This window comes from Hypomesus transpacificus, chromosome 10, assembly GCF_021917145.1.
Source record: "Hypomesus transpacificus isolate Combined female chromosome 10, fHypTra1, whole genome shotgun sequence".
Classification (NCBI taxonomy): Eukaryota; Metazoa; Chordata; class Actinopteri; order Osmeriformes; family Osmeridae; genus Hypomesus; species Hypomesus transpacificus.
In genome coordinates this window covers 2,899,063-2,926,977 of record NC_061069.1, presented here as the reverse complement: position 1 = coordinate 2,926,977, position 27,915 = coordinate 2,899,063, and the positions used below count along the sequence as shown (strand labels likewise).

General features: G+C 44.1%; 3 protein-coding genes across 5 annotated transcripts; 2 read left to right on the top strand and 1 right to left on the bottom strand.

Moving 5' to 3' along the window:
• The first annotated feature begins 966 nt into the window (after positions 1 to 966).
• On the top strand, positions 967 to 15,771 carry pkn2a (protein kinase N2a). Of its 3 annotated transcripts, none has more exons than XM_047026947.1 (22): positions 967 to 1,287; positions 4,396 to 4,696; positions 7,016 to 7,170; positions 8,685 to 8,814; positions 8,898 to 9,043; positions 9,259 to 9,472; positions 9,598 to 9,783; positions 9,960 to 10,069; positions 10,183 to 10,326; positions 10,487 to 10,562; positions 10,770 to 10,926; positions 11,128 to 11,254; positions 11,455 to 11,591; positions 11,755 to 11,830; positions 11,940 to 12,031; positions 12,128 to 12,304; positions 12,581 to 12,643; positions 12,755 to 12,831; positions 12,989 to 13,131; positions 13,293 to 13,400; positions 13,569 to 13,649; positions 13,768 to 15,771. In XM_047026947.1, exons 1-22 carry the CDS (start codon positions 1,267 to 1,269, stop codon positions 13,969 to 13,971), a joined length of 2,925 nt encoding a protein of 974 aa, XP_046882903.1. In that variant the 5' UTR covers positions 967 to 1,266; the 3' UTR covers positions 13,972 to 15,771. The 3 variants fall into 3 exon arrangements, with proteins under 3 accessions (XP_046882903.1, XP_046882902.1, XP_046882904.1); XM_047026946.1 differs by lacking the exon at positions 967 to 1,287 and adding an exon at positions 1,389 to 1,515; XM_047026948.1 differs by lacking the exon at positions 967 to 1,287 and adding an exon at positions 3,362 to 4,274.
• A 303-nt stretch (positions 15,772 to 16,074) lies between these two features.
• gtf2b (general transcription factor IIB) lies at positions 16,075 to 20,040 on the bottom strand. The gene is made up of 7 exons (XM_047027032.1): positions 19,935 to 20,040; positions 18,778 to 18,890; positions 17,929 to 18,062; positions 17,597 to 17,743; positions 17,320 to 17,449; positions 16,896 to 17,177; positions 16,075 to 16,633 (listed from the first exon to the last, which is right to left on the bottom strand). Exons 1-7 carry the CDS (start codon positions 19,949 to 19,951, stop codon positions 16,500 to 16,502), a joined length of 957 nt encoding a protein of 318 aa, XP_046882988.1. The 5' UTR covers positions 19,952 to 20,040; the 3' UTR covers positions 16,075 to 16,499.
• Positions 20,041 to 21,504: 1,464 nt separating this feature from the next.
• lrrc8da (leucine rich repeat containing 8 VRAC subunit Da) lies at positions 21,505 to 27,185 on the top strand. Its single transcript, XM_047026956.1, has 2 exons — positions 21,505 to 22,216; positions 23,685 to 27,185. Coding segments are annotated over exons 1-2 (2,559 nt in total). The 5' UTR covers positions 21,505 to 22,215; the 3' UTR covers positions 26,243 to 27,185.
• The last annotated feature ends 730 nt before the right edge of the window (positions 27,186 to 27,915 follow it).

Below are 27,915 nucleotides of genomic sequence, written 5' to 3'. Positions count from 1 at the left end.
ATTGATGTTCATAATGGTTCATCAAGTTTATGCTTACATCAAGTCTTCATTGTTCATCACGCCTGACCAGTATTTTTGTATTACGTACAATAATAAATATTGGTCTAGCACACCAGACCAGTGTGTTGTTTGTTTGCGTTGTTAGTTTATTGCTGTTGAAAGTTTGCTCAAAGGGAATGTTATGATGCAACTCCTCTTTTTCATTGGAGCCAATGCATGACATGTCACACAACAGTGACATGTAAGCCACAGCACTGCGCCTTCTTGGAAGCTTGGAATATATTGTGTCTCAAACGCGAGGGAGTCATGTGTAAGAAATAAATCTAGATTTTTCCACGCAAACTGCACTATTGCATGTTGACACGCAGTCAAACAACAACCCATCACTCAGAATTATAGGTCCCTTGTTGCATATTGTACAGCACAGCAAACATCAGGCACTAGTGGGTTTATCAATCACTGAAAAAGTTCAGTAGGGCAATGCCTCAGTCAGACACCATATGGCCTTTACTTTCACACGCTACCAGGTCTTTGTAGAGCCATAACTGAAGTTGTATGGTCTACAGCCACATAAAAACTTGACAGTGGACTTCCAAAAACTGGGAACAACAACTTGACATATGTTTTCATTCTAAATACAAACTACTCATTGTCTAAAGCTTCAAGTCTCTGTCAGAATTTTAAGAGGATGATGATTGTGCTATAATCCCCTGCATTACTTGGATTATAGCCTATTGCGGTAGTCGTATATCTCATATCAATTGATTAACACTTTGTATTTCTTTGTCATTAAAATAGCCTATAGTTTAAAGTGTATTGGCTATATATATTTAAACATCAACATTTGGGGGGTGTTATTATTAAAGAAGTGTGGTGCCCGTGTATGAAGTTTATGATCACGTGAAAGTGCGAATAGAATCTGTCCGCTGGAGATGGGCTCTGGGAGTGCATAGCTCCTATGGGCGGACGCTAAAGCATTTCCACTCAAACCACCGCCTCTCTCTCCAAAATCCGTGTGATAGGTTTATGTTACAGCTGGATTTATGAAGAATAGGAGAGATTTTGGACTGCTGCAACTTTGAACGAGGATGCAAGAAGTATAGCGAAAACATGGAAAGTCCCGTTTTTCCAGGGTGACCGATGGTATGGTCACCGAATAACAGATTTTCGTTTCACGAGAGGGAAACTTGAAACAAGGCTGCTTTTGGAGTTCCTCCACACCACCCCTCTCTCTCCGTAGAGTTTGATTCAAAGTCGAAAGCCAAGATGGCCGCCGATTCTGTGCAGGTAGGAAAAGTTGACAACTATTGCGTTAAGTGCGCAAAGTAGTTGTAAAACTCACATTTCTAGGTAGGAAACGTCTTTATTCTATCGTAGATTACTTGTGTGTTTCCGGTGTAAGGAAAAATACGCACGTTTTGCTTTCTATTCTTTCTGTCCCGGAGGATTGCCTGGGAATTATGGATTGAGGCCTGGGAAACAATTATGAAAATAACATTATTGTTACTACTTTCTGTATGTATACCAGTTTAACGTAACTACATTTGCGTTATCATCTGGCAGACAAGTTGAGTGGGAATAGATAGAGTTTAGCAATGGCTGTGGATTGGTAACGTTGAAGTATGAACGTAGCTTTTGTGGAACTATTTAAACAACAGCTACAGTATCATTAAAAGTGTGAGTTACATTTCTATGTAATAACAGTGCACTTGAGCAAATGTGCTCGTGTACGTTTGTCAACATAATTATGGTAATAGGCAAGCATTTTTGATAGCATTGCCTACATTGTCATTATGGTTTTGAATTATGCCTCCAGGTAGTCTATTTATATCTAATTGTAACTCCACAGGTGTTTTAACAATAATATATGCTGTTTCCATGTTTGTCAAGATTTGGACTTTGTCTCTGCCACAATGTAACATGAAAAACCGTGAGCCATGCAACCACGACTGCCAAACTTTGTCATATGTAGACCAGCTCATCTTATTCTCCGTCTATTGCTGACCCCCTTGAAAGAGAGACCACTGTGAAACCCATGACGCTCCCTGAAAGCCCCCAAACAGAGGAGAGGCTTGCTTCTTTTAAGATTGGTCATGGTACACTTTATGTTTTACTAGCCAGTAACTTTGAATGCTGTTTTCTGGGTTTTGGATCAATATTGTAAGTGGTTAAAAGCAGCATATGAGAATGTGTGTGTGTGTGCAACAATGTGTGTAACATGAGCCTGTGATTCTATTTCTGATATAGCTATTTATCGTCTCTCATACATAAAAAAAACTACAACAGTTCTTTCAAACTGGGGAACCTGTAGGTTGGCAGGACTTTTGGCATACTGTCCTTAACCTTTCCTGTGTAATGAATTGAATAGACCTCCTGTTGGAATTTGAGCTTTTAGGCTTAAACACTATTCAGCCTGCTTTCAGTGAAGTTTAGTGACCTAATGTTTGCATGGTATTAAAGTTGTTTTATGTATTAGTGAAGGGACATTTTAACAGGATACATGTATTTCAAATATCACTTATTTAACCTGTTTTTTAAATGTATTTAATTAGCAGGCTAGTAATTCTTAGATGTTGTCTAATTTTTTCAAAAGGTTACCTTTTTTTTTGGACACCAGCACATGATCTTCACACAGTACTCTGTTCAAACACTGCAACAATGCAAACATTCTGGGTTGAGCTGTGTGCAAGCAGCTTCTCTTTACCTTTTCTAAGAGTTGTGACCTCCATTTTACCCATGAGTCATGCAAGGAGCTTCTCTCCCTCTGGACTAGGACGCACATGTGCTATATATGCCTCTGGCAAGCACTTATGAAGGGGTGTAGAGGGTGGGGTTTTGAAAGATTTAGCAAGCCAGACCGTACACCCTAATCTCAAACACACACTCAGTATTTTAACCAGAGAAGCTACACAGTAAGTGGGTAAAATAAGAGCAGAGGTTAAACCGCATAGCCTACTTTGGTGCCGTCTAGCAAGCTCATAAGGCATCGAAGTTTATGATGTTCTGTGCTGTCCAATCAGTTCTTGTCATTCTTTGCATGGCGCTTAGCATGTAACATCAGTATATGATGTTTTACAAAGCTCCCAAAGTCCCCCCCTCCTGTCTCTCACCACACACGTCGCTCCATGGGGGGGAGGCCATTGGTCGACTGGCGTTTTGTTTTTAACTCGAGTTTATTTTGAGACGCCACTCTCTCCCCAGAGGGAGATTAGGTCGCACTCGCGGCTGCTGTGACCTCACTGAGTGAGAGGCTAAGAAGGATTTGGCTGCCCCTCCTGAGACGGTTCATCTTCTGGGCTCATTTCAATGGTTGTTTGTGTGTGTGTGTGTGTCTTTTGTTGGCGTGTGTCTTTGTGCATTTCTTTGTGTGTGTGTGTGTGTCTGTGCGTGTTAGGATGGGGAGGGGTGTGTGTGTGTGAGTGACAGACACTGACTTAAGAGTTGACCAACCGTGGCTGTAGGAATGAGAGGACAGCCTGACACGTTTCGAAAAGAGAGACGTTTTTCAGGTGTAAGTGTCTGGTGTTTTTTCTTTCCGAGAGCACACAGAACAGTAGAACATGCGTGGACTGGCTTGTGCAACAGATGTTGTAGAGATGGAGGTGGATGATTTTGACGATACGGTGGTAAGGATGAATTTTCTTAGGCTAGCAGAGGAAAACAGCCTTCCACTGCTGTGTATCTTCAATGTGTTAGATATGCTGCTAGCAATTGGGTCTAGAGACACCGTATCAGACTGCTCAGAGATAGTAGGATGATGATGTGGTCTTGTTCCGAGGGCTCTCTACACTTTTTATGAATGGAGCAGTAAGCTCAGTTCAGTTATCTTAAGCTGGTTAGCCCAGATACTGACTGGCTTAAGCTTGTTTTGGCCTCAAAAGTCTTAAATTGTAAAGTGACAGGAGCTTGGACTGTAGATTTAGTCAATGACACTAATATCATAGCTTTTAGAACCTTTTCAGAGTGTTTCTGCAGTGTGTGTTCATGTAGAAGGGACTTCCCTTGTGTTGTATGATGACCTTCAATCCAACCCTATCAAAGAGCAGACTCTAAAAGACAATCCTGCCTAAGCTGACCTGACTGCTTTGGGTAATATACATGAACTGAAACACTAACCCTACACTCCATTTCGATTTGGAAAAAACTCCATGTCTTTACTTCCTTGACACGTATGCAGAGTATAACAAACCGAATTTGTCACAGCAATAAAGTGAAAAGTTCCCCCTGGAAAGATTGCAGTGAAGAAAGTGGAACAACTTTCAACCGAATACGAGGTGCTAAGTCAAAGTTGCAAGCAGAGTGTTTTCGTCGTTGTTTTATTTGACCGCCAAAATATCCCGAGCAGCTTCAGTTCTTTGGGTTCTCTGACTCGTGTGTTTGTGGTTACTCTCCCAGGGTGATGCCAGGGGCCAGCTGGTTTCCGAGCGGCTGGGCCTGGGCCACAACCTGGACCTGTCGGACACCATGGTGCAGCAGAAGCTGGACGAAATCAAGGAGCAGATCCGCCGCGAGATCCGCAAGGAGCTCAAGATCAAGGAGGGAGCGGAGAACCTGCGTAAGGTGACCACGGACAAGAAGAGCCTGGCCTACGTTGACAACATGCTGAAGAAGTCCAACAAGAAGGTCGAGGAGCTGCACCAAGAGCTGCAGGAGCTCAACGCTCACATCGTGGTCAAGGACCCAGATGAACTCATAGGTAACATTAACATACATGGCGGAGCGGGGAATCGTTTAGCCATTCACTGTGGCGGCGTTTCAGTCTTATGACGTCCAAGCAACAACAGTCCCAAACAATGCTTCCCAAATACAGACACAGGGCTATAGAGACCGCACAGACTCGGTCTATTGGGGTGACTCATACTTCAGGAGCTGACATTGTTGCATTTCACATTCCTTCCAGTGTTACAATAGGTGGCCATTTGTTACCTTCAGGGCTGCTTTAACCCACTGTTATGCGTTTGGTCAGCCACAGGGTTCGAGTGCTACTGGAAGAGAATACATCATTTAGTGTAGCGTTATCCAAATTGATTCGTCGGCTTTCAAAATGGGTAAAGAGGCGAGGAGCGGTTTATCTTAGACTGTACTCCGGTAACCTAACCTAGGAAGTAGAGGGGAAGAGGGGTGGGGGCATCTTGGTAGTTTTTTTTAAAAGTGGGAACAAATTTAGCCTGACTCATTGACCCCTTATCTGAAGAGAAATGGCTTTTGTTCAGTGACGCATTGCCAGTGGAATGTCGCTGGTTGTCACAGGGAGAGCTCCCTGTACTGGGACTGGCTGACCCCAGGCCTGTTCCTCGGCAGCCAAGTTCTAGAACAGCAGGGGAGGCTCTGGTTACTCTCTGCCCTCGACAGCTGATGTCAGATCTGCTCTCCCTGTTCCAGTCATAATATCCTGTTACCAGCCGAACAACAGTCTGCGAGGCAGGTCTGGGGTCTGTTGTTAAGTGGGTGGAGTAGGAGTGTTTGGAGCGTGCTCCCCCTGGGTTTGCCTGACCTCAGATCAGGTGGTGAACTGGGGGAGGGTTCCCCTGTCAGCTGTCCAGAAGTGACATCAGCCTGCTTGCAATTCAATGGCTCAGCAGTGGCTCAGCGTGGGCTGAGTGGAGCACTTTGGCTCTTCACTGCCTGACTTGGCCTGACCTCCAGCAAAAAAACTCCTCAATGAAGGGAACCCCTCTTTCGAATGCTCGCCCATTCTGTCTTTCATACCCACTTTCACTCACACAGGCACACACACACGTATGTGAGAAGGCAGTGCAGCCCCACCATTAACTGTATCTGAGATGTAACACAGCATCATCACCATGTTGACCTTGGTTAAGTTCCTGGTTTTGAACCATCGGAGGGAACCCAGGTGCCTCACAACTCTCCTCATTAGTAGCAGACTCCACAACAGTTGGTATCGGATGTGTGACGTGTTCTCCCCCTACCTATTTAGGGAAACCACAGTGGGGAGGCTCTCCATGGTTAATGGCTGATTAGATGAATCATCAGACCCGGTTTGGCTGGATCAAAGCCTCCCTCCGGTGTTTCAACTGTCTCCAGAGGCAACACTGTTTGAAATGAGCAAGATGTGTCACTCTTAGCCTCCCGCTGGAAGACATTAAAAGGCTTTTCGGTTGAGCTCGTGTCGATTTGGTCATGGAGATAAATGGTGCTGCCTGCTGGGTTTAGCTGAGGTAGGTGGCCTTTGCGTCCATCTAACGTCACACAGTACTCATTAGCCCAGCTGCTGCTCAGGGAAATCTGGAGAGCTGCATCCTCCCAGCTGACGGCACAACAAGGAAACAGGAGAAGTCAAGCAGGTTTTTTTTTTTTTTGCCCACCTGTGTGTGAAGAAGCGAGCGTTCACACCATCCTCCTACAGTTGGAGCTGGGGAGGGGTTTACTGTTCGAGCCCAGGCACGAAAAGCAGTGAGCTCATCTTTCAGCATTGCAGCTCAACTGAAATTATAGAGGGCACTTTTGTTTTTGGTTTGGGTGAGATGCGGAGCACGCTTAGGTCTATTGCAAGACCCAGCAACCCTCGGGCAGAAGGTGGAACCGAGTTGCTGAATTTCCCCGGAGGGAGGGCAAAACAACTGCCTAAAATATATTTCTATATAAGTGGTTGTCACAAATGGCACAACATGCAGCCCACGTATTTGAATGTACAGTAACATCTCTTTGTTTTCGTTAGAGTAGCAAGCATGAACTTGTTCTCTCATAGTGCCACAGGGGTTCCCCTAAGTACTTGTATAATTTGAAAGCCTTCCCAATGCCTCAAGATGACTAGTTAGAAAAAAATACCCTCAATCCATAGTTGAAATATCCAAACGGTATTTTAAGTTTGCCAAGTCGTTTGCCATGTTGTGTGTTCTATTGTAATGCATCAATGCTTTGTGTTGTACGTTATATTTTCCCTTTACCTACCCCCAAATAATCACTGTGGTGTTTGTGATTTTGTGTAAGTGTGGGTGTTAATCATACCAGATTCTAAACCTTGTATGCACATCTACCTATATTCCTATTCTAGAATGCCCTCTGACCCCTGACACGCCGGCCAGCGAGGCCAGGATGTGCACCAGCAGCAGTCGCCTGGCCGCCCTGAAGAAGCAGAACGACATTGAGCTGAAGGTCAAACAGGGAGCGGAGAACATGATCCAGATGTACTCCAACGGCTCCTCAAAGGTGCGCTCGCGTCCCTGTATGGCGGTACCGTAGGCACGAGTCCAGACAAGTGAGCTTTCTCACACCAGTCCCAATGTTGACATTTAGGAGGCGATAAGACACCAACCCTATTAGTGTCTAGTGTCTTGGCACCGTGTTTCCTCTGTGTCATTTTCTGTTCCGCACGTTGTGTACAGTGTCATCTCTAGGGAGGAGCAGAAACCTGTTGCACCAGACAAAGTGGCAGGGTTTGATGAACAGAGCTAGCAATGACGGCGTAGTATTGAGTTGTGTAACACCAGCCACATTAGCACAGTGTTATTGGCCTGCCCTGTGTAGAGTGGTTGTGCTTCATTTGTGGCAGAGCAGCAACACAAAAATCAATCATATCAGGCCATTAGCAGACAGACCCTATTAGCTGGCTAAGATATCAGCCAAGGTGAGGGATGTCAAGGAGTACTCGAATGCCACAGTCTATTATCAGAGGTAGTAGTCAATGATGGCAACATTCATCAGCCAAGAATCGTAATGGTAGAAACAATGACCGTGTTGTTTCCAGGCAATGCTTATTTGTAGGTTCAGTGTGCTTCATGACTTGCGTCATTCAGAAGACCTGAGAATCAGATGTTGCTACGCTGTAGCTAATATCATCTCGTCTCTGGATCAGAGAATACTGCGTATCGGCCGATATTGACATAAGCAAAGGTGTGGAATTTCAGTCACCTTGATGGTGATACACACCAGGGCGAATATGTGTTTGCATGTAGCCAGCTATTTCTGGGGATTCAAGGTGATTCTGATAACGGCGTTGACGTCGTAAACAGACAGTGTTGTGTCCGGTGCCGCTCAGCACCAGGCTAGGTGGGGAACGTCAGCGACACCAGTCAGTGTTGTCGTGAGAGCCAGGAGAGAGAGAGTGGCACCATCCTGTGGGAAATAGCCCCAGCCTGATGATGTCAGCCAGGAAATGCCTGTCAGACGGAAGCCTTTCCTGCACGCCACACCGCCAGAGTGAGGCTGGACGGCGGGAGGAATTCTGGGTGGAGTCTAGTTTACTCCAAGGGCCAGCGATAACACGACGCACACAACACAATGACATTCCACTTTCATCGGGGGGTGAATCAAGTTTTCCATGTGGTCATTCATAGTTTTGCTCCAATTAAGGGCATGATTTGACAAGGCCAGGTTGGGCTTGTGTAACTCTGCTCTTGATGAACTGGAAAGTCAGATGTGGTTTGAAGAGTCCCATATTCTGTCTACCTTTTTGTTATTATGTTTACATATATTTATAAAAGCAGTTCAGCATCAACTGTAGTTTAGGCCTTGTGTCACACCAGCCAAGTGTGCGTTCCACATGGACTGAGGCCTTACCGCAGCAGCCTGGGTTCGAATCCTGCCTGGCGCCTTTGCTGCGTGCCATTGTCTCTCTCCCCTGTCTATTCTGTCTCTATATACTTTCACAATATAAAATAATAAAGGTAGAAATGATACAGACCATGTCTTTAACTTTTTCATTTCTTTGGTTTGTTTTACAGGATCGGAAGTTACTAGCAACCGCTCAACAGATGCTTCAGGACAGCAAGACAAAGATTGAGTTCATCAGGATGCAGATCCTCAAAGCCAGCCAGGCCAGCGAGTTGAGCTTCGATAACAACGACGTCATGGGTAAGCTCACATCCACATGCACTCGCTGGCCGACTGACCTTACTGTGCTCAGCTCTCTCTGTAACCTCCGTCTCCGTCTGCAGCCAAGCCCATCATCAGCCCTCTGGACCTGCGGGTGGAGGAGCTGTGTCATCACGCCAGGATCGAGTCGGCCGTGGCAGAGGGCGCCAAGAACGTCATGAAGCTCCTGGGCTCCGGCAAGGTGACGGAGAAGAGAGCACACTCCGAGGTACTGTCTTTCTCTCTCTCTCTCTCTCTCTCTCTCTCTCTCTCTCTCTCTCTCTCTCTCTCTCTCTCTCTCTGTCCTCACTGGAACCTGGCCCTGGTCCGGTCTCAGTTCAACGCAAAGAAAGAGGAGATTTTGTCTACAGTGTCCTACGACATTGCATGTGTGTGTACTGCCCCCAAGTTGACGCCCGAACCACCCTGTTGTGTTGCCCCTAGGCCCAGGCCCGCTTCAACGAGTCCAGTCAGAAGCTGGACCTGCTCAAGTTCTCCCTGGAGCAGAGGCTGAGCGAGTTGCCCAAGAACCACCCTCGCAGCAGCAGCATCGTGGAGGAGCTGTCCCTCATGGCGGCGCCGGCCCTCAGTCCCCGCTCCAGCATCATCTCCACCCAGAACCAGTACAGCACCGTGGCCAAGCCCGCCGCACTCACAGGTAGAGGACCAGGGAGAAGTGATTGTAAACAAATCCCATTCTGACAAACGTCACACACTGGCTTCATCCCCATTTCGGCACTGTTCCCATCGACTAACCTGAAGAAAACTGTGTATTGTCTACAGGTACGCTAGACGTCAGGCTCATGGGCTGTCAAGACCTGCTGGAGAACGTTCCGGGTCGTTCCAAAGCCGGTTCCGTGCCGCTGCCCGGCTGGAGCCCCAGCGAGAACCGCTCCTCCTTCATGAGCCGGGGGAACAGAAGCAGGGGGGCCAGCGCTAGGAACCTCTCCAAGAGTGAAGACCTGTCCAGTAAGCAGACCCTTGTTGCTGCCATCAAAACACCTACACTCACTAGCTGTACAGGCGTAATGAGGGGGGGGGGGGGGGGGGGGGGGAGCAGAACTGGACTGAACCAAGTGGATTCATGTGTTGAAACGATTTCCACAGTATACCTTGTGCCAATCTCCCTCTCTCCCGTCCTCCAGACGAGATCAGCGCTGTGCTGAAACTAGACAACACAGTCGTGGGTCAGACAAGTTGGAGGCCTGCAAGCAATCAGGCCTGGGACCAGAAGTTTACATTGGAGCTGGACAGGGTACGGACAACACTCACAAACACACACGCACACGCATGCACTCGTACGCACACACTGTAAATCCACAGACATGTTACATGGTGATGTTAAAGATGGCCGTGTCTCACCTCCAGTCGCGCGAGCTGGAGATCTCTGTGTATTGGCGAGACTGGCGCTCCCTCTGTGCCGTCAAGTTCCTGCGGTTGGAGGACTTCCTGGACAACCAGCGCCACGGGATGTGCCTTTATCTGGAACCCCAGGGGACTCTTTTTGCTGAGGTAACACACATGCACACACACACACTGTCATTTTACCATTCACTATAGAAGCGCTCCAGGCAGCTCACAGTCACAGCCGATGCCCATGTCAGCCATCATACCTGACTCTTCCAGTCTGTTGGCCAGGATGCATGGTGTTCATCTTTGTTCTTGCTTCCAGGTCACGTTTTTCAACCCTGTCATTGAGCGACGGCCGAAGCTGCAAAGACAAAAGAAGATCTTCTCCAAGCAGCAAGGTGAGTCCACACACTCCTGATGCATAACACACACTGATACACATACTAAATACCATTTAAAAAGTGGATATCCTCTTCTTGTCAAGAAGAATCCATGCCTTACCTTGTGAGTGAGATGGACGTGTAGCGTGCTGTGTGAGGATGTGAAACAGAGAAATGGAGGCCGTCGTGTCACTGACCTGGCCTTTCCTCGTCTTGGGCCCTCAGGGAAAACCTTCCCGCGTGCCCCTCAGATGAACATCAACATCGCCACATGGGGCCGGCTGGTCAGGAGGGCCATACCCACCGTTAGCACCAACTCCTTCAGCCCGCAGGTCTCAGACACGGGGCCCAGCAGTCTGCCTGGCTCCCCTACACCCACAAGGTTTGGGACTCTATAGGAGAAGGTCTACACCAACCCCTCCCCCATTGTAAACACACACACACTCATCCAAGAGACCCTTATAGAAACCCACTTAAGGCTTGCTCATGGGTACTTCTCGCATGGGTCAAACAAGCTTTGAAATGCAGACTGGTGTTTAGACAGCACGGCCATCGCTCATGAATCTCTTTCGCTCCCTGCCAGTGACCCTCTGGTTACCAAGCTGGACTTTGACAAAGAGCCCACCCCAGGCCCAAAGCATTACCCTGCACCCGATGTCAACAGAGAACCAATTGCACAGGACAAACTGCCCGGGAAAGAGGAAGTACAGGTACGGACAGTGGTTACCATGGAGATACTCGAGCCAGGAAGAACAGAATATAGATAGTCGTGAGATTACAGATGATTGTGGCAAGATGCAACACGCACGACTGCAACAATCACCTCTAATTTGCACCGGGATTGCAAAAACAAAATCAAAAGTCAGTGATGCCGTCTCCCGAGTCCTAAATCACCTCATGTTGTTCACAGGATGCCCTGGCGTCATTTGACTTCCTCAACAAGAGGAACAGCATAGCGGTGAAGGCTGACCTGGATGGAGGGGTAGAACATGAGATCCAGCCCCCAGACCTGGAGCTCACAGCCATACAGAAAGACACCGAGATAAGGTTGCTCCCCAGAAGGGTCTTGTTGTATTTGTACTTGTTGTATATCAGACTGTTGTATTTGTACTTGTTGTATATCAGACTGTTGTATTTGGCACCCTGAGTGTTTGTGCTGACACGTGTCCGAATGGTAACTCATGTTCCTCATGTCATGTTTCAATCCCAGGGAAGAAGAGCCGTTTCAGTTCAGTCTCAAAGATTTCAAGTGTGTGGCAGTCCTCGGGCGTGGTCATTTTGGAAAGGTGCACACCCAGCCTCTACTGCCGGAGCTAACATCTATAACTAATCTCGAATGAAAGGACATTTGAAACAACCCAGATGTTTTGAAACAGTTCTGCTCTCGTTCGACAGGTTTTGCTGGCGGAATATAAAGTCACAGGTGAAATGTTTGCCATCAAAGCCTTAAAGAAAGGTGACATCGTGGCCCGGGATGAGGTGGACAGGTAAGGCTTCAAACCTGGCACGATCATTCAAGAGATGTCAGCCAATCACAGCCCAATCAGATTGACCTCATGAAACTTCCCCGATCTCCCCGTCAGCCTGATGTGTGAGAAGAGGATCTTTGAGACGGTGAACAGCGTCCGTCACCCCTTCCTGGTCAACCTGTTTGCGTGCTTCCAGACCCCAGAGCATGTGTGCTTTGTCATGGAGTACGCTGCTGGGGGCGACCTGATGATGCACATCCATGCCGACGTCTTCTCAGAGCCCAGAGCCATGTGAGTTGCCAAACACCTGAATCCCAACCAAGGATCTGGGAAACCTTCTTGTTTCCAAATCTAGAGATGCCATATATCCCCTGCTTGGTCAGAACCAGACTTCTTTCTGTCTAGAGATCATTTACAGGGGCCCCTAACTAAAAAATCTGGTAGAACTAGCTTTTGGTTGCTTTCAAGTCCACCGTATCAGATATCAGGCAGAGAAAGAGAGTTTTTCTACAAACTTGTCTTGCTAATCCATAGCTAAAATCAACCTTTGTAATCCTCCTTTCACAGATTTTATGCAGCTTGTGTTGTATTGGGCCTACAGTTCCTGCACGACCATAAGATTGTTTACAGGTAAGAGACTGCCATGAATTAGCACTGCTTGCTGGCCTGTAAGTTTTGTCACACCAGGACTAGACAGATGCTGGTCCTGATCATAACATTGACCCTCAATTGGATCTGCAGGGATTTGAAGCTGGACAATCTGCTCTTGGACACAGAGGGCTATGTCAAGATTGCAGACTTTGGCCTTTGCAAAGAGGGTAAGACTCATCCCTAAAGTTTGCAGTGTTTAACACCAGCTGTAATTGGAGGAGATCCTACACTCTCTATCCAGAGCAGAACACCAAACATGATCTTTTCCGATGGAGATGCTTCAAGCCTGTCCTCTGTTGATCATCATGTTCCCATGTCTGTCAGGAATGGGCTTCAGGGACCGCACCAGCACATTCTGTGGTACGCCAGAGTTCCTGGCCCCCGAGGTGCTCACCGAGACCTCGTACACCCGTGCTGTGGACTGGTGGGGGCTGGGGGTGCTCATCTTCGAGATGCTGGTCGGGGAGGTCAGTATCTTCGCCTCAGAAAGCTTCTTCATACGTTTCACTCGAAACGTATGAAGACCTTGACTTGGCTGAGAGTCGGTTTGACGTCGGTACGTTGTATAGACTTTTAGTATAAACCACTTCGTTGATCTGACACTGCTCACGTTTTGCCCGGCCCGCAGTCCCCCTTCCCCGGGGATGATGAAGAGGAGGTTTTTGACAGCATCGTCAACGATGAAGTGCGCTACCCAAGGTTCCTCTCCACAGAGGCCATCTCCGTCATGAGGAGGGTGAGTGCTTGATCTCTGGTCTGTAAACACGACTCGAACGGTGCACCGCGCCGCGCCATATCTGTTTGGAACCAGCCGTATGTCAACCCACTGGACGTTCTGATTATAAACTCTGAAGAGAAACCACCAGATGACCTCATCGTAGCTTTGGTTTCATTTTGCCTGTAGCTTTTGAGGAGGAGTCCAGAGCGCCGCCTGGGGGCAGGAGAGAGGGATGCAGAAGAAGTCAAGAAACATCTCTTCTTCAGGGTGAATCATATTACTAATCTCAATCACAGCCATGTGAATGGCTTTTTTCTATGAGTTTGGAACATTTACATTTCAGTGCTTACATTTGTAAAATGTGTATATTTCATATTATTTTTAGAATATGGATTGGAATGGACTGCTGGCCAAGAAGGTGAAGCCTCCGTTTGTGCCAACCATCCAGGGGGCTAACGATGTCAGCAACTTTGACGATGAATTTACCTCAGAGGCACCCATTCTGACCCCTCCTAGAGAACCGCGAGCGCTGAATGTGGATGAGCAGGACATGTTCTCTGACTTTGACTACATTGCTGACTGGTGTTAGCCCCCCTCCTGCCCTCTAATGCATCAATGCGCACCCTCCCCCCAACACACACACTGTGAACCAACACAGCGCTGACTGTAGCTCACGTTTTTAACACCTCTCCTCGTCTAGAACATTGAGAGGGAACGATGGAAATCGCTCCTCCGGCCTATGGGCGCACTCTACCATTTAAAAGACAGCCTGCCCCATGTATTTTTTTAAACAAAAATGAAGAACTTTTTTATAGCAAAAAAGAGAAAACAATTTTCGTCATATTTTCTATATCCTGAGTGAACGAAGGGTGGCGAATGAGTCTCCCTCTGCACACACCGTGTCCATTGTCTGACCACTGAGAATGTTTTCATACAAACTGTCAAGGAAACCGTTACGTCATGATCATGTTATTCATAGTCACTGTCTGTTTGTTTTTTTTATCTGTACAGATTATACTCTTCCATATTGTAATGAGTAATTTGCAATGCTCTGCCATAGCTAGTGGAATTTTATCTCGCTGTAAGGTTGACATGTCTGCCATGTATTAGTCACTCAGACTTGAGTGCTCACAGCATTATCACTGAACTGACACTACAGTTATAAGACAGTAAACGTATTGACTACTACTGCTTCTTGACTTGAAACCCATAGATTTCACTTTTTTCCCCTCAAAGTTATCAATTGTAAGAAGAAACTACGACAGTCCATCCAGTGTTACAAGCTACTTAGATTTTACAACAACACTATACTTAGTCTTCTGTTGTAGTGAGAATATCTTGTGCTTTTTCTTTTGACCTGAAAATCAGTTGAACTCTTTTCAAGCAGGATAGTAATGCTGTACCTCCCTGTCCTGGAAAGGCACTGTTTCTTTACACATGGCATCTACAATTAAGGAATTTAATAACACTGTGCTATTAATATTGATAATTGTAGGCAGTTCCATCATACAAGAAGTCATGGACACAATCATGGACATTAACAATCAGCTTTTGGTATGGTGCTTCATTTTTTACGTTGGGTGAATCTCCAAAGTCTGACTGTGTCTCCTGCAACTCAGTATCTGTTCAAAGAAAGGGCCAAGGTTAGTGTGAGGAAGTACACTTTTTGAGATTCAACCTCGGTCTTAACTCTTGCAGGCCCTCTGGTGGCTTGCATGAGAAGACCATATCCTCCTACCCAAATCCTTGGTGTAGTGCTGCATACCATGTACAGGGTGTAGTTGTACTTCGTTCAGTAAAAAGCAATCATGCGTGGGTGATCCTCCTTTCTCTGGTAATTCTAACAGGGTTAAGTCTCGAACTCGGATCCATTCATCCTAGATGACTTAAGACTGTAGTTCAGAAACAGACTCCACCCCTGATACCTCAGTCGGTTGTTGGACTTTGTCAAATAAAAGACTAATCCTAAGTGTCTCATTACAGCTTACTACCAAAACCCATTCACCTGGTCCTGAACTGTGGAAAACAGTGAATTTGATGGATTGACAATGAACAGATCTCAGTGCCAGTTTGTGCATACATGTTGACATGAATCACTACAGGGAAGGGCAGGGTATATATGTATATGTAAACACAATTGAGCTGAAAGCACTAATTTTATCAAGTTTTTATTTTTATCTATGTATAGCATAATTATGAAAATAGAATGTACAAAGGTTTTGCTTAAATGGCTGCTTGCGCATGTTGCAAAGACAGACAAGCTTTTAAATGGTACACCATATTGAAGTTACATAAGACTGTTGGCCCTGGTGTAAAAAAAACAAAAAAGCATTTGGCAGTCATTGTTTGTTGCCAGTCATGAATGCACAAATTAAACATTTGTAATAGAGTGGTGGTGTGTTTCTTTACATATTGCAATGCATGGAGACTATGCCCTGATGTTTTGGAAAAGAACAGGAAATCATGACTCCTGTCAAGTCACGGTAAGTGGATGAAGGTTTAAACCTTGGCCAAGGAAATGGTCTTCAGACATACCTCTGGCAGTACAATGAGTTGTAAGGTAATTGCCCTTTTCACAGCTGACAAATGATATTTGAAATAATTGTTTAATTGAATTCCAAGATTTACAAAGGTATCTGATATTAAACATGAGTTTCAAACCAAATAGTGGGCGTAGACAAGAGACATAAAATGTTCAGTAAACAAAGTTTAATATTCAGTTCACATGGTGTTTCATTATGCTTTTCTGAAAAGCACTTCATTTTTAATTGACTTAGTACAATGCAAACAAGCTAACAAAATAGAACCTGCTCATTTCCTACAAAAGAAAGTATACAGTATGAAATCAGCCTAAATTGCAAGCATCAATTACATTCTCACTTGGACATATATACAGTATATATACACTCAAATGAAATCGTGTAAGTACAGTCTGCAATCTGTTTAATTTGAGGATTGGAATGCGTTTCCTGTATTTGTCTGTATTCTGGCAAAAGTGCCTTGACAAAGGCTTGAAGTCTTCATAAACAAGGTAGAAAGAGAAACCTTTGAAATCCAACGTAAAATAAAGGACCCTAAAAAGACAGCAGAAAGTGTTGTGTCATTAGAGTGCGCTCCTCACAGCTGGGGAAGTTTGTCCACTGGGGTGTCGAATTTGAAGTCTGGGGGGAAGAGGTCTGCGGCGCGTGGGTAGATCAGTCGATACGACTGCCTGATCGTGACATCCGCCACACCAGCTATGTCACCAATCTCTGTTCAAATTCCAGAAGCAAGAAATTATTACTGCTGTATTTTGCTCATTAAAGGACTGTACTATTACACTACTATAAACTATCCATATTGACAATTAAAAAAAACGGATACAAGAGTATTTTCACATGGTTACTTCTGTAACCAGTGACTCTCACTCCCCCCCTCCCTCCCCCCCTCCCTCCCCCCCTCCCTCCCCCCCCTCCCTCCCCCCCAACAGCAACTCTCATCCTCCATCTCACTCCACATCCACAGCCTCCTCACCCTTCTGGGTCTTCTTCTCTGCGGAGGCCTGGGAGGCCATGTAGATGGCAGCTGCGGCCACAGAGATGGGGCTACGTCCGGGCACCAGGTCCAGCTCCACCGCCTTCCTGGCGATGTAGGTGGCCGCCATCTGAACCTGCTTGGGCAGGCCGAGGTTGGAGCAGAAGCGGGACATGAAGTCTCCTGTGGTGATCAGGTCCACGCTGGTCTCCAGGGCCTTCAGGATCAGCTTGAAGCAGCGGCCAATCTCCTTCTTGGAGATGCGAGACACGGCACAGATTTCTGTGTGGAGCAATAGGGTGGTTTTAACAACTGGGTTAAATCAGGTGAACCTCATCACTTTAGGAATATAATCTCATTGCACAAGCACAAAGATTCAATCTATTTTCTCCGAATGTCATAAAAGGTTCAGATCTGTATCTACCTTTAAATGTCCTAGGCACTCCCTCCTGTCTGCAGGCGATGTAAAGGCAGGCTGAGGCAATGGCATCGTTACTCCGTCCCTTCAGGCTCTTCTGTTCGTATACTTGCTTGAAGAGGTTATTTGTTCTGTCCTGCGGGTCAGAAATAACTCATGTTATTCTGGGTAGTAGGAAAACATTGGTTTCTACTCATCATGGCATTGTCAACTGCATTGATCCCTAGACATCAGTGCATATTCAGTGTATCACATAGCATATTCCTAAACTAATGCCACTCACTATAATGTTTCTTGGCAGGTTGATCCTATCTGCCATGGTGGTAATCTCTTTGAAGGCATTTAGCATGGCCCGGTCTGAACTGCTCATGGTCCGGCGATTCTGATATTTGGAGTTGCCGAACTCGTCAAAGCTAGCTGCTCCTGTTCCCTGTTGAGACACACATTGTTTGAGGAATTGAAATGAGGAGAAGAAAAGAAAAAACATGGATATCTACCACACTTGTGCAATTACTAACAGGACTTTTCATTGCATTCTACTGACTGGCTTGAGCCAAGCTTGTGTGCATGTTTCTGGGTGTGGCGCTGGGTTGGGAGTCCATCCCACGGAGGTACCTTGCTTATCATGGTGGTCAGGTCTCCGCCGTTGAGCAGTGGGTTCTGAGCATCACCCACTCTGGAGGGATCTTTGGTGGCTTTCTCATTGGTGAAAGTCCTCCACTCTGAACCCACATCAATGACTCTGTCACCTTTAGAGGAACAATTCAAAGCTATTAGGTATTGTTATTTTCCTTACGTTTTCTTGTATATATACATAGCCTATCTGTTGATTCCCATAATACCCTTTATCAGTCTCACTTTCACCCTTGACTTGTATTCTGCTTATCTTATCGTTTAAGGACATGACACGGTTTGGAATACATGTTCAAGCGTGTGTGACAACTAAAAAACACAGAGTTAAAGACCTAACTTATTAAAAAGAACCAAACATGCCAGCAGTCAGTAATAAAAACAAATGTTTGTTTTCCACCTTTGTTCTCCTCCATTGCATTACGCCCTGCACTTATCAGGATGACCAGAAGATGGCGCCCTTTTCACATTAGAAGCAACTTGATACTTTCCTTTGTCCATCTCTGTATTTCCTCCACATTTATGATGGTATCAGGTGAGAACACTGCCGAGTCACGGATTAGATTTCTGGTCTAAATCCTATGAGCCTCCTGTACACATTAATCCTACTAATATAGAACTGATGTGACGTTCATCTGCTCATGGCAAAGCAAAGCTGCATCAGATGACTTTATCCCCAATGATTTTGAGTTCCTTCATGCCTCATTAGTAGTTGTGATGTTCATGTACACAACTCTGTTGCAACCTATTAACCTGTGATGCTGTTGACCTCATGCATGAATCAGCATCCAGCTAGATAGGCTTTTTCAAGAGGTTTTGAAGACATTGACTCACCTACTACAAGGCCACATTCAGGGCAGATCATGTCTCCTGCCCTGTAGTCTTCCACCAGCAGGGCATCTGGATGGTTGGGACATTGCACCTTGGGAAGGGGAAGAGCATCTCCGCTACAGAAAGGAAAATATGCCATAATATGAGATCAGCTGCTTGGCCTGACCTGTGACTCCTAATCCTGTTCATAATCAATACAATATGTGGAAACAGCTTATTTTACCTAGATTTGAATATTCACAATATTTTGAAAGCGACCTTTAAGTTAAAGTTTCAGTGTCGAAGAGCAACTTCATCATTCACTGGCACTCAACACCACACCTGAAGTAAACTTGACAATGTTTGACACTGGTGTCGTTTTAGGCTTTTGCCTACATTACTGATTAAATGTTGCACTTAAACATCCGCCCAGCTACACTGAGTTCTGAATAACGTGTTCATCTGCACTCTAACAGTACGTCTCGAACAAACTACGTCTGTGTCTGTGTGTTGGCTAGTAGTAGCTGAACGGGTTTCCTTTCCAGGATCAGAATCTTGCCGGTGTTGTGGCCTAGAACGCATTGGAAGCATGGATATGTAGCCTACATCCCAGCAACAGCCCAACATTCAACATCATGTGACACCAAGCAACAGATGTAGCTAGAATTTATTATTTACCCAGCTACATAAGGATTTCAGACAGAGTCACAGTATAAATTGTCATTACCAATGCCAGTAGCTATGTAGGTAGAGGAGCTGGCTCGATCAGTTTCTGGACAGGTAGACTAGATTTAGTGGCTTGCCCTCAAACTGATTTTCATATAAATTAGCCACAAAATGTAAAAGTTATCTCAACACATACGTACACCATAATAACAATTTAAACAGAGATTATAACAGAATTACCCAATTATCTTAGATAACGTTCTCCACAATAGTTGCAGAGACGGGAGGTAAAAGATAGCTGCTGCTAGCTAGCTACAGTACAGCTAACGTTAGCGATTGTAATGATGTTGACAAGAGACCGTCAGCGACATTTTGCTATTGTAATCTGCGCAGTAGCTGTTCATATATTGCCCAAGTCAGAACGACGGCCAGTTTATATATAAACTGTGAGGTAGACATAAAAGTGCCAATCAGTAAGTTTTACATTAACGTTAGACAACATGAATTGTACACACCGGCTCGTCGACGCCATGTTACTTCTCTTTACTTCTGCCAGCAAACTGTCCTGTAGCTACAATGGCTTCCTCGACCTCTATTTATGGGTTTTCAGCTCACGTGTTTACACGAGGACGGAAAGCAGAAGGTTCAATGTTATTCCAAACGTAAATCTTAACAAACGACTGTCCTTGTAAATCGTGTGCAAAACAAACTCAACTTAAGCAAAATGGGATGAACACAATTTCTTCTACTGAAAAGTAGAGTACAAATAAATAACACTATCCTTTATTTCTCCTCAGCTGTTTCACTGTGTGTAAACTGTGTGTTACAATGTTGACTTATTGCATGACACCAAGCTAGTTCTTGTGAAACCATCTATGACGATATCCTATGAAAAGATATGTGACTGTTTCACTGTGGCCTTCAACAATTAGAATTAAGACAGTCAAATACAGTCTTGCTGTATGACCACCAGCACACTGGCCTGCTTATGAAGTCAGCATTGTTTTTATGTACCAGCCTGTGCTTCTATCCCTGCACGTCACACTGTTCCTTAGACGTATATCCACACAGTGAATCTCTTTAGTCCTTTTGGAGAGAAGACACATCACACTTAAAAACATTTCAATACTTAATTGAATAGCAGTCTTACTTTGGGTAAATATTCCTATCTGTATGACAACATAAGGAGGGTCTTACTATGTCATTTAACAGCAGAGAAAATTACATACATACTCAGCAAACAAATACATACTTCTGAATTATGTTGCTGGTGTTTAGTACTATAGTAGGAAACAATATTAGGGACTGTTGTGAATTGCCAAAGGTAGATGTGGAGTGTTTATGGGCTTATTATCAACTGTGCCATTTATGCAAATTCACTAAGAACAGATATGTTTCAGATGTTCCACAAAACAATGCAAATGGTAGGTGTGCCTGCAGAGCTTGACAGTGATTTGTGTGTTATTGCACAGTCACGTTATTCGTTGAAAGGTGAGAGCCTCTATTTTGAATAATTTACCTTGCATTCAGCCCTTTGTCAACAGTGACCTGGTTTGCTAGGACATCTGGGTATGTCTACTGCCGCCCCTGGGAGACAGGCCTAATTACATGTTGGTTACACCCAGTCCCACGGCTGTAACCCATGGAGGTATCATAACGACCATGATTGTTTGCACCTCATCCGCAGCCATATGCCCCATATGTCAGATTTCTGTGAGTTTGACCCCATCTGCAGATAGAATCAGAGCAGTTACACAACCATAAACTTTGTTCAGTATAATAACAGGAGAGTGCCATGTATTTACCCGCCACATGGTTGTGTAATTAATATAAGATAAATGTGTAAATGGTTGTGTAATTAATATAAGATAAATGTGTAAATGGTCAGTGTAGCACGTATTGCAGTAGGACTATAGAGCACACCTTAAAGCTAGTTTACCTCCATACTCCCTTATGCAAATGTTTTCATTTGCTTTATCGGAGCAGAACAGACTACAGGTTTAATTGGAAGGAGGGTTGCTTGTTCTCATCACATTATCTGGCCAGGACCGGTTAAAACCTGTACTGACCTCAGGAGACACTTCCTCTTTGCCTTGTGTCGGTACAGCAAGCAACCAAATCCAGACACAGCTGGAACTTCAGCATGGCTTCTGTCAGCAGAGTTTCACCCTGGGTCCTAAATTCCTATTCGACAATAAACCAAAAATTGACTTATCCGTATATTTCAAACCACAGGTGTACCTGGCTATAGCCTACAGTAGCATCAACACAACAAGTGATAAACAGTGTATTTTTTAACTAATCAATTAGCATTAGTGCCTGATATGTTATGCGACTCTAAGTCTCAGACGCATAGCTGGACTGCAGGAGAAAGTAGACGTCAGGGCACGACCTTAACCGTAGCCAAATCTATAAATGACTTGCATCCGAGCCTGAGACATTGATAGAGACTGTTGCCGTGTGAGATAAGCAAATTGTGACTTTCGGACGTTGAACTAGTCCATGCCCACCAATGAGAAACGGCGCTAATAACGCTCTCAACTAGGTTTTTTTTATGGACCACCCTTTTCTTGGAGTTACATGCGCACGGTGGCTGACCTGGCTGTTCACCACGCCGCAGCTAGTGTGTCTCAGGTAGCTTATGTAGCTCAGTGGGGAATGTTTCCGACAATCGCATGGTTACGGGAAAATGTTTCGACTCCTTGATACGTAGGCTACAATATTGAAAGCATGAAGAAAAAAGGAATTTAAAATACAAATATCAAATAAGTTAACGTAGGATAGCTAACCACGGAAAGTAAGTATGGTAGATCTTTATTTCCTCACAGACTTTCTGGAACAAAGTGATAGTGTCACGCCTTGAGTATTTTTTATTAAATTACAAAATAACCAGTGTGGTTGTGCAGAGGCAGATTGCCTTACTCGCGACTAACCAAATTGGTAAAATAAGTGAAGGCGCACTGCCAATGTTTAACGTTGAGCACATGCTTATTTTTTAGTCACCTATGTACAGTGAGTCACTTGACCTCAGACAAGAATGTAAAAGTTCCTGTGCAAGACTTCTCGATATTTTCTCGGTATAATTGTAGGCCTATTTCACTTTCTTTTTTACATTTTCCTTAGTTGACGATTCCCAATAATGTATTGCTTTTGTTTAACCGGTGTTGTCCAACCATTTCCCCCCTGTCAAAACATCATCTTGTGTTTTTAGGCCTCTATGTTCAAGTGACGTCTATCTTTTGGCATGGCGCTACACTATATTACCAAATATGTTATGCATGTTTAGTCTTATTCATGAACTTTTAAATGAAAAAAGCTTTATACATTGGATCAATGCACCTGACAATTATAATAACATTTTATAAGAAGGCTAACACAGGAAGAAAACGTATCAGTGTAATAACAATCTCTCATAAAAATCTCTTCAAACCACAAGTTTTGTGGTTGACGGTAACTATTGAACAAACTGATGCTACACCCCTAAGCAAAACCAGGAAGTACATAAAAAATAGAAATAGGGCCACTAGCACCTCTCCTCCAAATGAAACATGTGCATGCCAAACTTCTCAATTGCTCACAAGAGTAGACCTGCACCAAATTGTCCAGTAGATAAACCAGAATATAAAATTTTTGGTTGCCCTGACACATCAAATATTCATAGCTACAGGTACTTTTAGGATGTTTCAAACAAAAAATGTCTGCATTGTACTGACCAAACCCTAATGCTAAAATAGCTCACAATACAAAACTTTTTCCGTCAGCTGGCAATCTATTAAAATGTTAAAATCTTGCAGCATCTCTGCAGTGAAACACTCTAGTTTAGCTAACAAAACAAACGGTACTACAGGCACCCAACAGGAAATGCAAAAATAGCACATTCGAAAGTTTTTTCGGCGCCAAAAAGAATGCAACCATGGTCATGCTTGTGTATGAACTCTAAATTGAGCAATGATCTGAAATTATACTGCTAGACATTTCAGTATCTACATGTTGTAACTAGTCTAGGTAGATTGTAAAATGCTTTCACGTCTTGAATAGAAGCAAGCTACACATACTGTAACACTGGTGGAATAGTGGAAGATTTATAACCCCTTAGCAACTATGGTTAATTACAATTTTTCGAATGAAGCTAATATATTTGCACGTATACAACATACAAAAGTCTAATCTCCAAAGTGGTTTTCTGTTCTTATTTAAGTATGCATTCTTCTGTTGTCAAAAGTGCTCCAATTTGAAACTAAATACTCTGTATTCTTCAATTTCAGTGATGTTTACACTAACAGAGGTAGCCTCGTTAAATGACATCCAGCCAACCTACCGCATACTGAAGCCATGGTGGGATGTGTTCATGGACTACCTGGGGGTGGTCATGCTCATGTTGGCTATCTTCGCCATGACGATGCAGATCACAAAGGACCAGGTGGCTTGCCTGCCTTGCCTGGAGGAGGCGGAGGAGACGGCATGTTCAAATTCATTCACCACACAAAGTCCACTGGAAAGTACACCATCGGCTGCCAGCAGGACCACAGTGGTTTCTGCCCCTCTGCCAACAAAAGATCTACCAGACAGTGCTGTCCATGAGATTCACGTCACTCACACACATACTGCCATGAAAGCGGAGAGAATAATTGGACAACCCGAGCCAACGGGGATCAGAACTAATTTAGATTATCAACAGTACATTTTTGTCAACCAAATGTGTTACCATGTTGCCTTGCCCTGGTACTCCAAGTACTTCCCTTACCTCACTCTTATCCATACCATTGTGCTTATGGTCAGCAGCAACTTCTGGTTTAAGTACCCAAAGACAAGTTCAAAGATAGAGCACTTTGTGTCCATTTTGGGCCGGTGCTTTGAATCTCCTTGGACTACAAAGGCGCTGTCTGAAACAGCTTGTGAGGACTCTGAGGAGAATAAACAGAGACTGACAGGCACTTCTTCAGCACCAAAACAGATGTCATCGGAAGGTAAAGAAGGGACTAATGACAGCCCGTCTACTCCTATGCTGGCTGGAGTGAAATTCTCGGCGGATAAGCCCCTCACTGAGATCCCAAGCATGACCATCCTGGACAAAAAAGATGGAGAGCAGGCTAAAGCTCTTTTTGAAAAAGTGAGGAAATTTCGTGCTCACGTGGAGGACAGCGATTTTATCTACAAGCTGTATGTAGCCCAGACAGTTGTCAAAACGTTCAAGTTCATTTTGATCTTGTCCTACACATCAACCTTCATGGCATCTATTGATTTTAAGCATGTATGTAAACCTGACAAAGAATTTAAGAATTTAACCGGATACTCTCAGTTTATTTGCACACACAACATGGCTTTTATGCTAAAAAAGCTTCTTATTAGCTACATGGCTCTCATAATGATCTATGGGATGATATGTTTGTATACTCTTTTTTGGTTGTTCAGGCGACCCCTTAAAGAGTACTCGTTTGAGAAGGTCAGAGAGGAGAGCAGCTTTAGTGACATTCCTGATGTGAAGAATGACTTTGCCTTCCTCTTACACATGGTTGATCAGTATGACCAGCTGTATTCCAAACGGTTTGGCGTATTCCTCTCTGAGGTCAGTGAAAATAAACTGAGAGAAATCAGTTTGAATCATGAATGGACTTTTGAGAAACTGAGACAACTTGTAACCCGAAATGCCCAAGACCAGCAGGAGCTTCATCTTTTCATGCTCTCTGGTCTCCCCAATGCAGTGTTTGACCTCACCGATCTGGAAGTGCTTAAACTGGAATTGATTCCAGAGGTCAGGTTCTCAGCAAAGCTCTCACAAATGACTAGTTTGCAGGAGCTACATCTCTGCCACTGCCCTGCCAAAGTGGAGCAGACAGCATTCGGCTTTCTTCGCGACCATCTCCGCTGCCTTTATGTGAAGTTTACAGATGTTGCTGAGATTCCCGCATGGGTTTATCTATTGAGAAGCTTAAGGGAGCTTAACTTAGTTGGGAATTTAAGCTCTGAAAATAACAAAATGATTGGAATGGAGTCCCTTAGAGATTTAAGACATCTCAAGACATTGTACCTGAAGAGCAACCTCACCAAAATGCCCTCAAACCTCACTGAGCTGTCTCCTCACCTGATTAAACTTGTGGTGCACAACGATGGTACAAAACTTTTGGTTCTTAACAGCCTCAAGAAAATGACAAACCTAGCCGAGCTGGAGCTGCACAACTGTGAATTGGAGAGGATCCCCCATGCTATTTTTAGCTTGACAAACCTTCAAGAGCTGGACCTCAAATCAAACAGTATTCGCACTATCGAGGAAGTCATCAGCTTTCAGCACCTCAAAAGATTGACTTGCCTCAAACTGTGGCATAACAAAATCATAACCATTCCAGCATCCATAGGCCAGGTCAAATGTTTGGAGTCATTGCACCTCTCCCATAACAAACTGGAGACCCTCCCCATGGCCCTGTTCCATCTCCCCAAGCTCCGGCACCTGGACATCAGTCATAACTCCATCACAGTGATCCCTCCAGATGTAGGTCTGCTGCAGAATCTCCAGCACCTTGCCATCAACTCAAACAAGATAGAGATACTTCCCAAACAGCTGTTCCGGTGCACAAAGCTGAAAGTCTTGTGTCTGGCAAACAATGCCCTTTCCACAATGCCCGAGACTGTAGGCCAGCTGGTGCAGCTCACCCAGCTGGAGCTGAGAGGAAATTGTCTAGACCGCCTGCCCACACAACTGGGGAATTGTCGCCTTCTTCGTAAAAACAGCCTGATTGTTGAGGACCACCTTTTTGACGCTTTGCCTGTGGAGGTCAAAGAGAGCATGAGTCGGGAAACCAATGTGTCCTTCGCTAGTGGCTTATAGAACTGTATCACAATGATAGCACCCCAAAGGTTTAAGCCTTCAAGCCCTTATTGTGGAGGGATTTACTTAATTTCTATTAATACAATTAACTGAAGCAACTTTTATTGATTATTCAAATGTATAGTTTTAGTTGTACTATATTGTCTTAATTAAGTTTAGTTATTGACATTCAAGTTTCTGTAATGTTAAAGATATAGCTAATAGCTATGTAGTGTTTGGTTTGGTTTTCTAATATTGTTTGCTGTCATTATTTTAGCATTTCTTGTATATAATACTCAGGTATAACCATAGGAAACAATATTAAGCCTTAACTGCTGCTATTTCTCAAAGAGCTTTCATACTTTAGGCCAAAATCCACAGTCTTATCCACAGTACAATTTTTACTTTTCAGAAAGTAAACAAAAAAAGGGTCTCTTTTGAGTAGTAATTCACTTGCGTTACAAACATCACATTTATTTGATCCCTCAGTGACGTCTGGTAGTCATGGCATCTTGACAGTGTAACAGTTGGTGTGTGATGATAAGACGTCGGAAGCTCCTAAGGATAGCATTTTCAGTTTAGGTGTTTTGTGCAAGGAGATAGAGCTGAACTGGCTTTCATGGTAGGAATGGTGTGCTTTATATTGGAATGCAACCCAAAGAACAATGTTTGTTTAGAGATTGAATTTTTTAAGGATAACACTCCTGTTGGAAATATGATCGGTCAAAGAGGGAGGCAGATTTGATCGGACTTGGTTATCATGTTTTCCAAAGAGTTTAAATGAGGCTAAACATTTATCCAGTTACTATACATTATACAATGGAGTCACATTTATGTTATTGATTGTATTTCTGTATGTAAGTGTTCACAGGTACACAAGCTTTACCATTGCTCTTCACTGATCATAATACTCTTAAATCCATTAATTTATGGATCAATAAAGATAGATTTTAGATGCACTTTATGTAATGTTGCTTGTCATTTATTTAAGGTATTTATTTGAATCCATCACTATAAAGATATTTTATGTAGCTTACTGACAGCAGACAATTCTGTACCAATAATTGATTACTTAATTACATTAAGTAATTACAGCAGGTGTAAGGATAAGGCAATGTTGAAGTGCAATTACATTTGCAATTTCAGCTCCAACTCCTTATTATCTGCAAAAAGTGCTTTCCAGTGAAAAGTTATGAGTAGGAGATTTTACTCTTTTGGGGGTTTCCTCAAATGCTAGAAGTGTTTCATTAACATGGCTAATTATGAAACACCGTGTCAGAGTTACTTGAAAAGGCCCTCATGCATCACAAAATTCAACAAATGTTTATAACCACTAGCAAAATAACCTGTATTTACTTTTATTTTTTGCCGTGCGTGAGTATTAACAACTGGGATTTAACAAAAAAAATAGGATTTGGAGTTAAGTTACACTTACCTACACTGCGGTTCAAAAGGTTTTTTTTCGTTTGAAAACATGTCTAAAATGAGTAGGCTATTGGAACAATATGGAAGAATACTGCAGGTCTTTGTAATGTAACTTGAAATCAGATCCATTTCAGAAGGTACACTCCTAAACAATAGGTGGCAGTAGTCGTATTATCCAGAATAGGTTCCTTTTAGCTGTGTTGTAGCATTTACGGTCTTGTGAATTTGACTTCAGAATTAGAGCATATCCAAAGAAACAATCTGAAAAA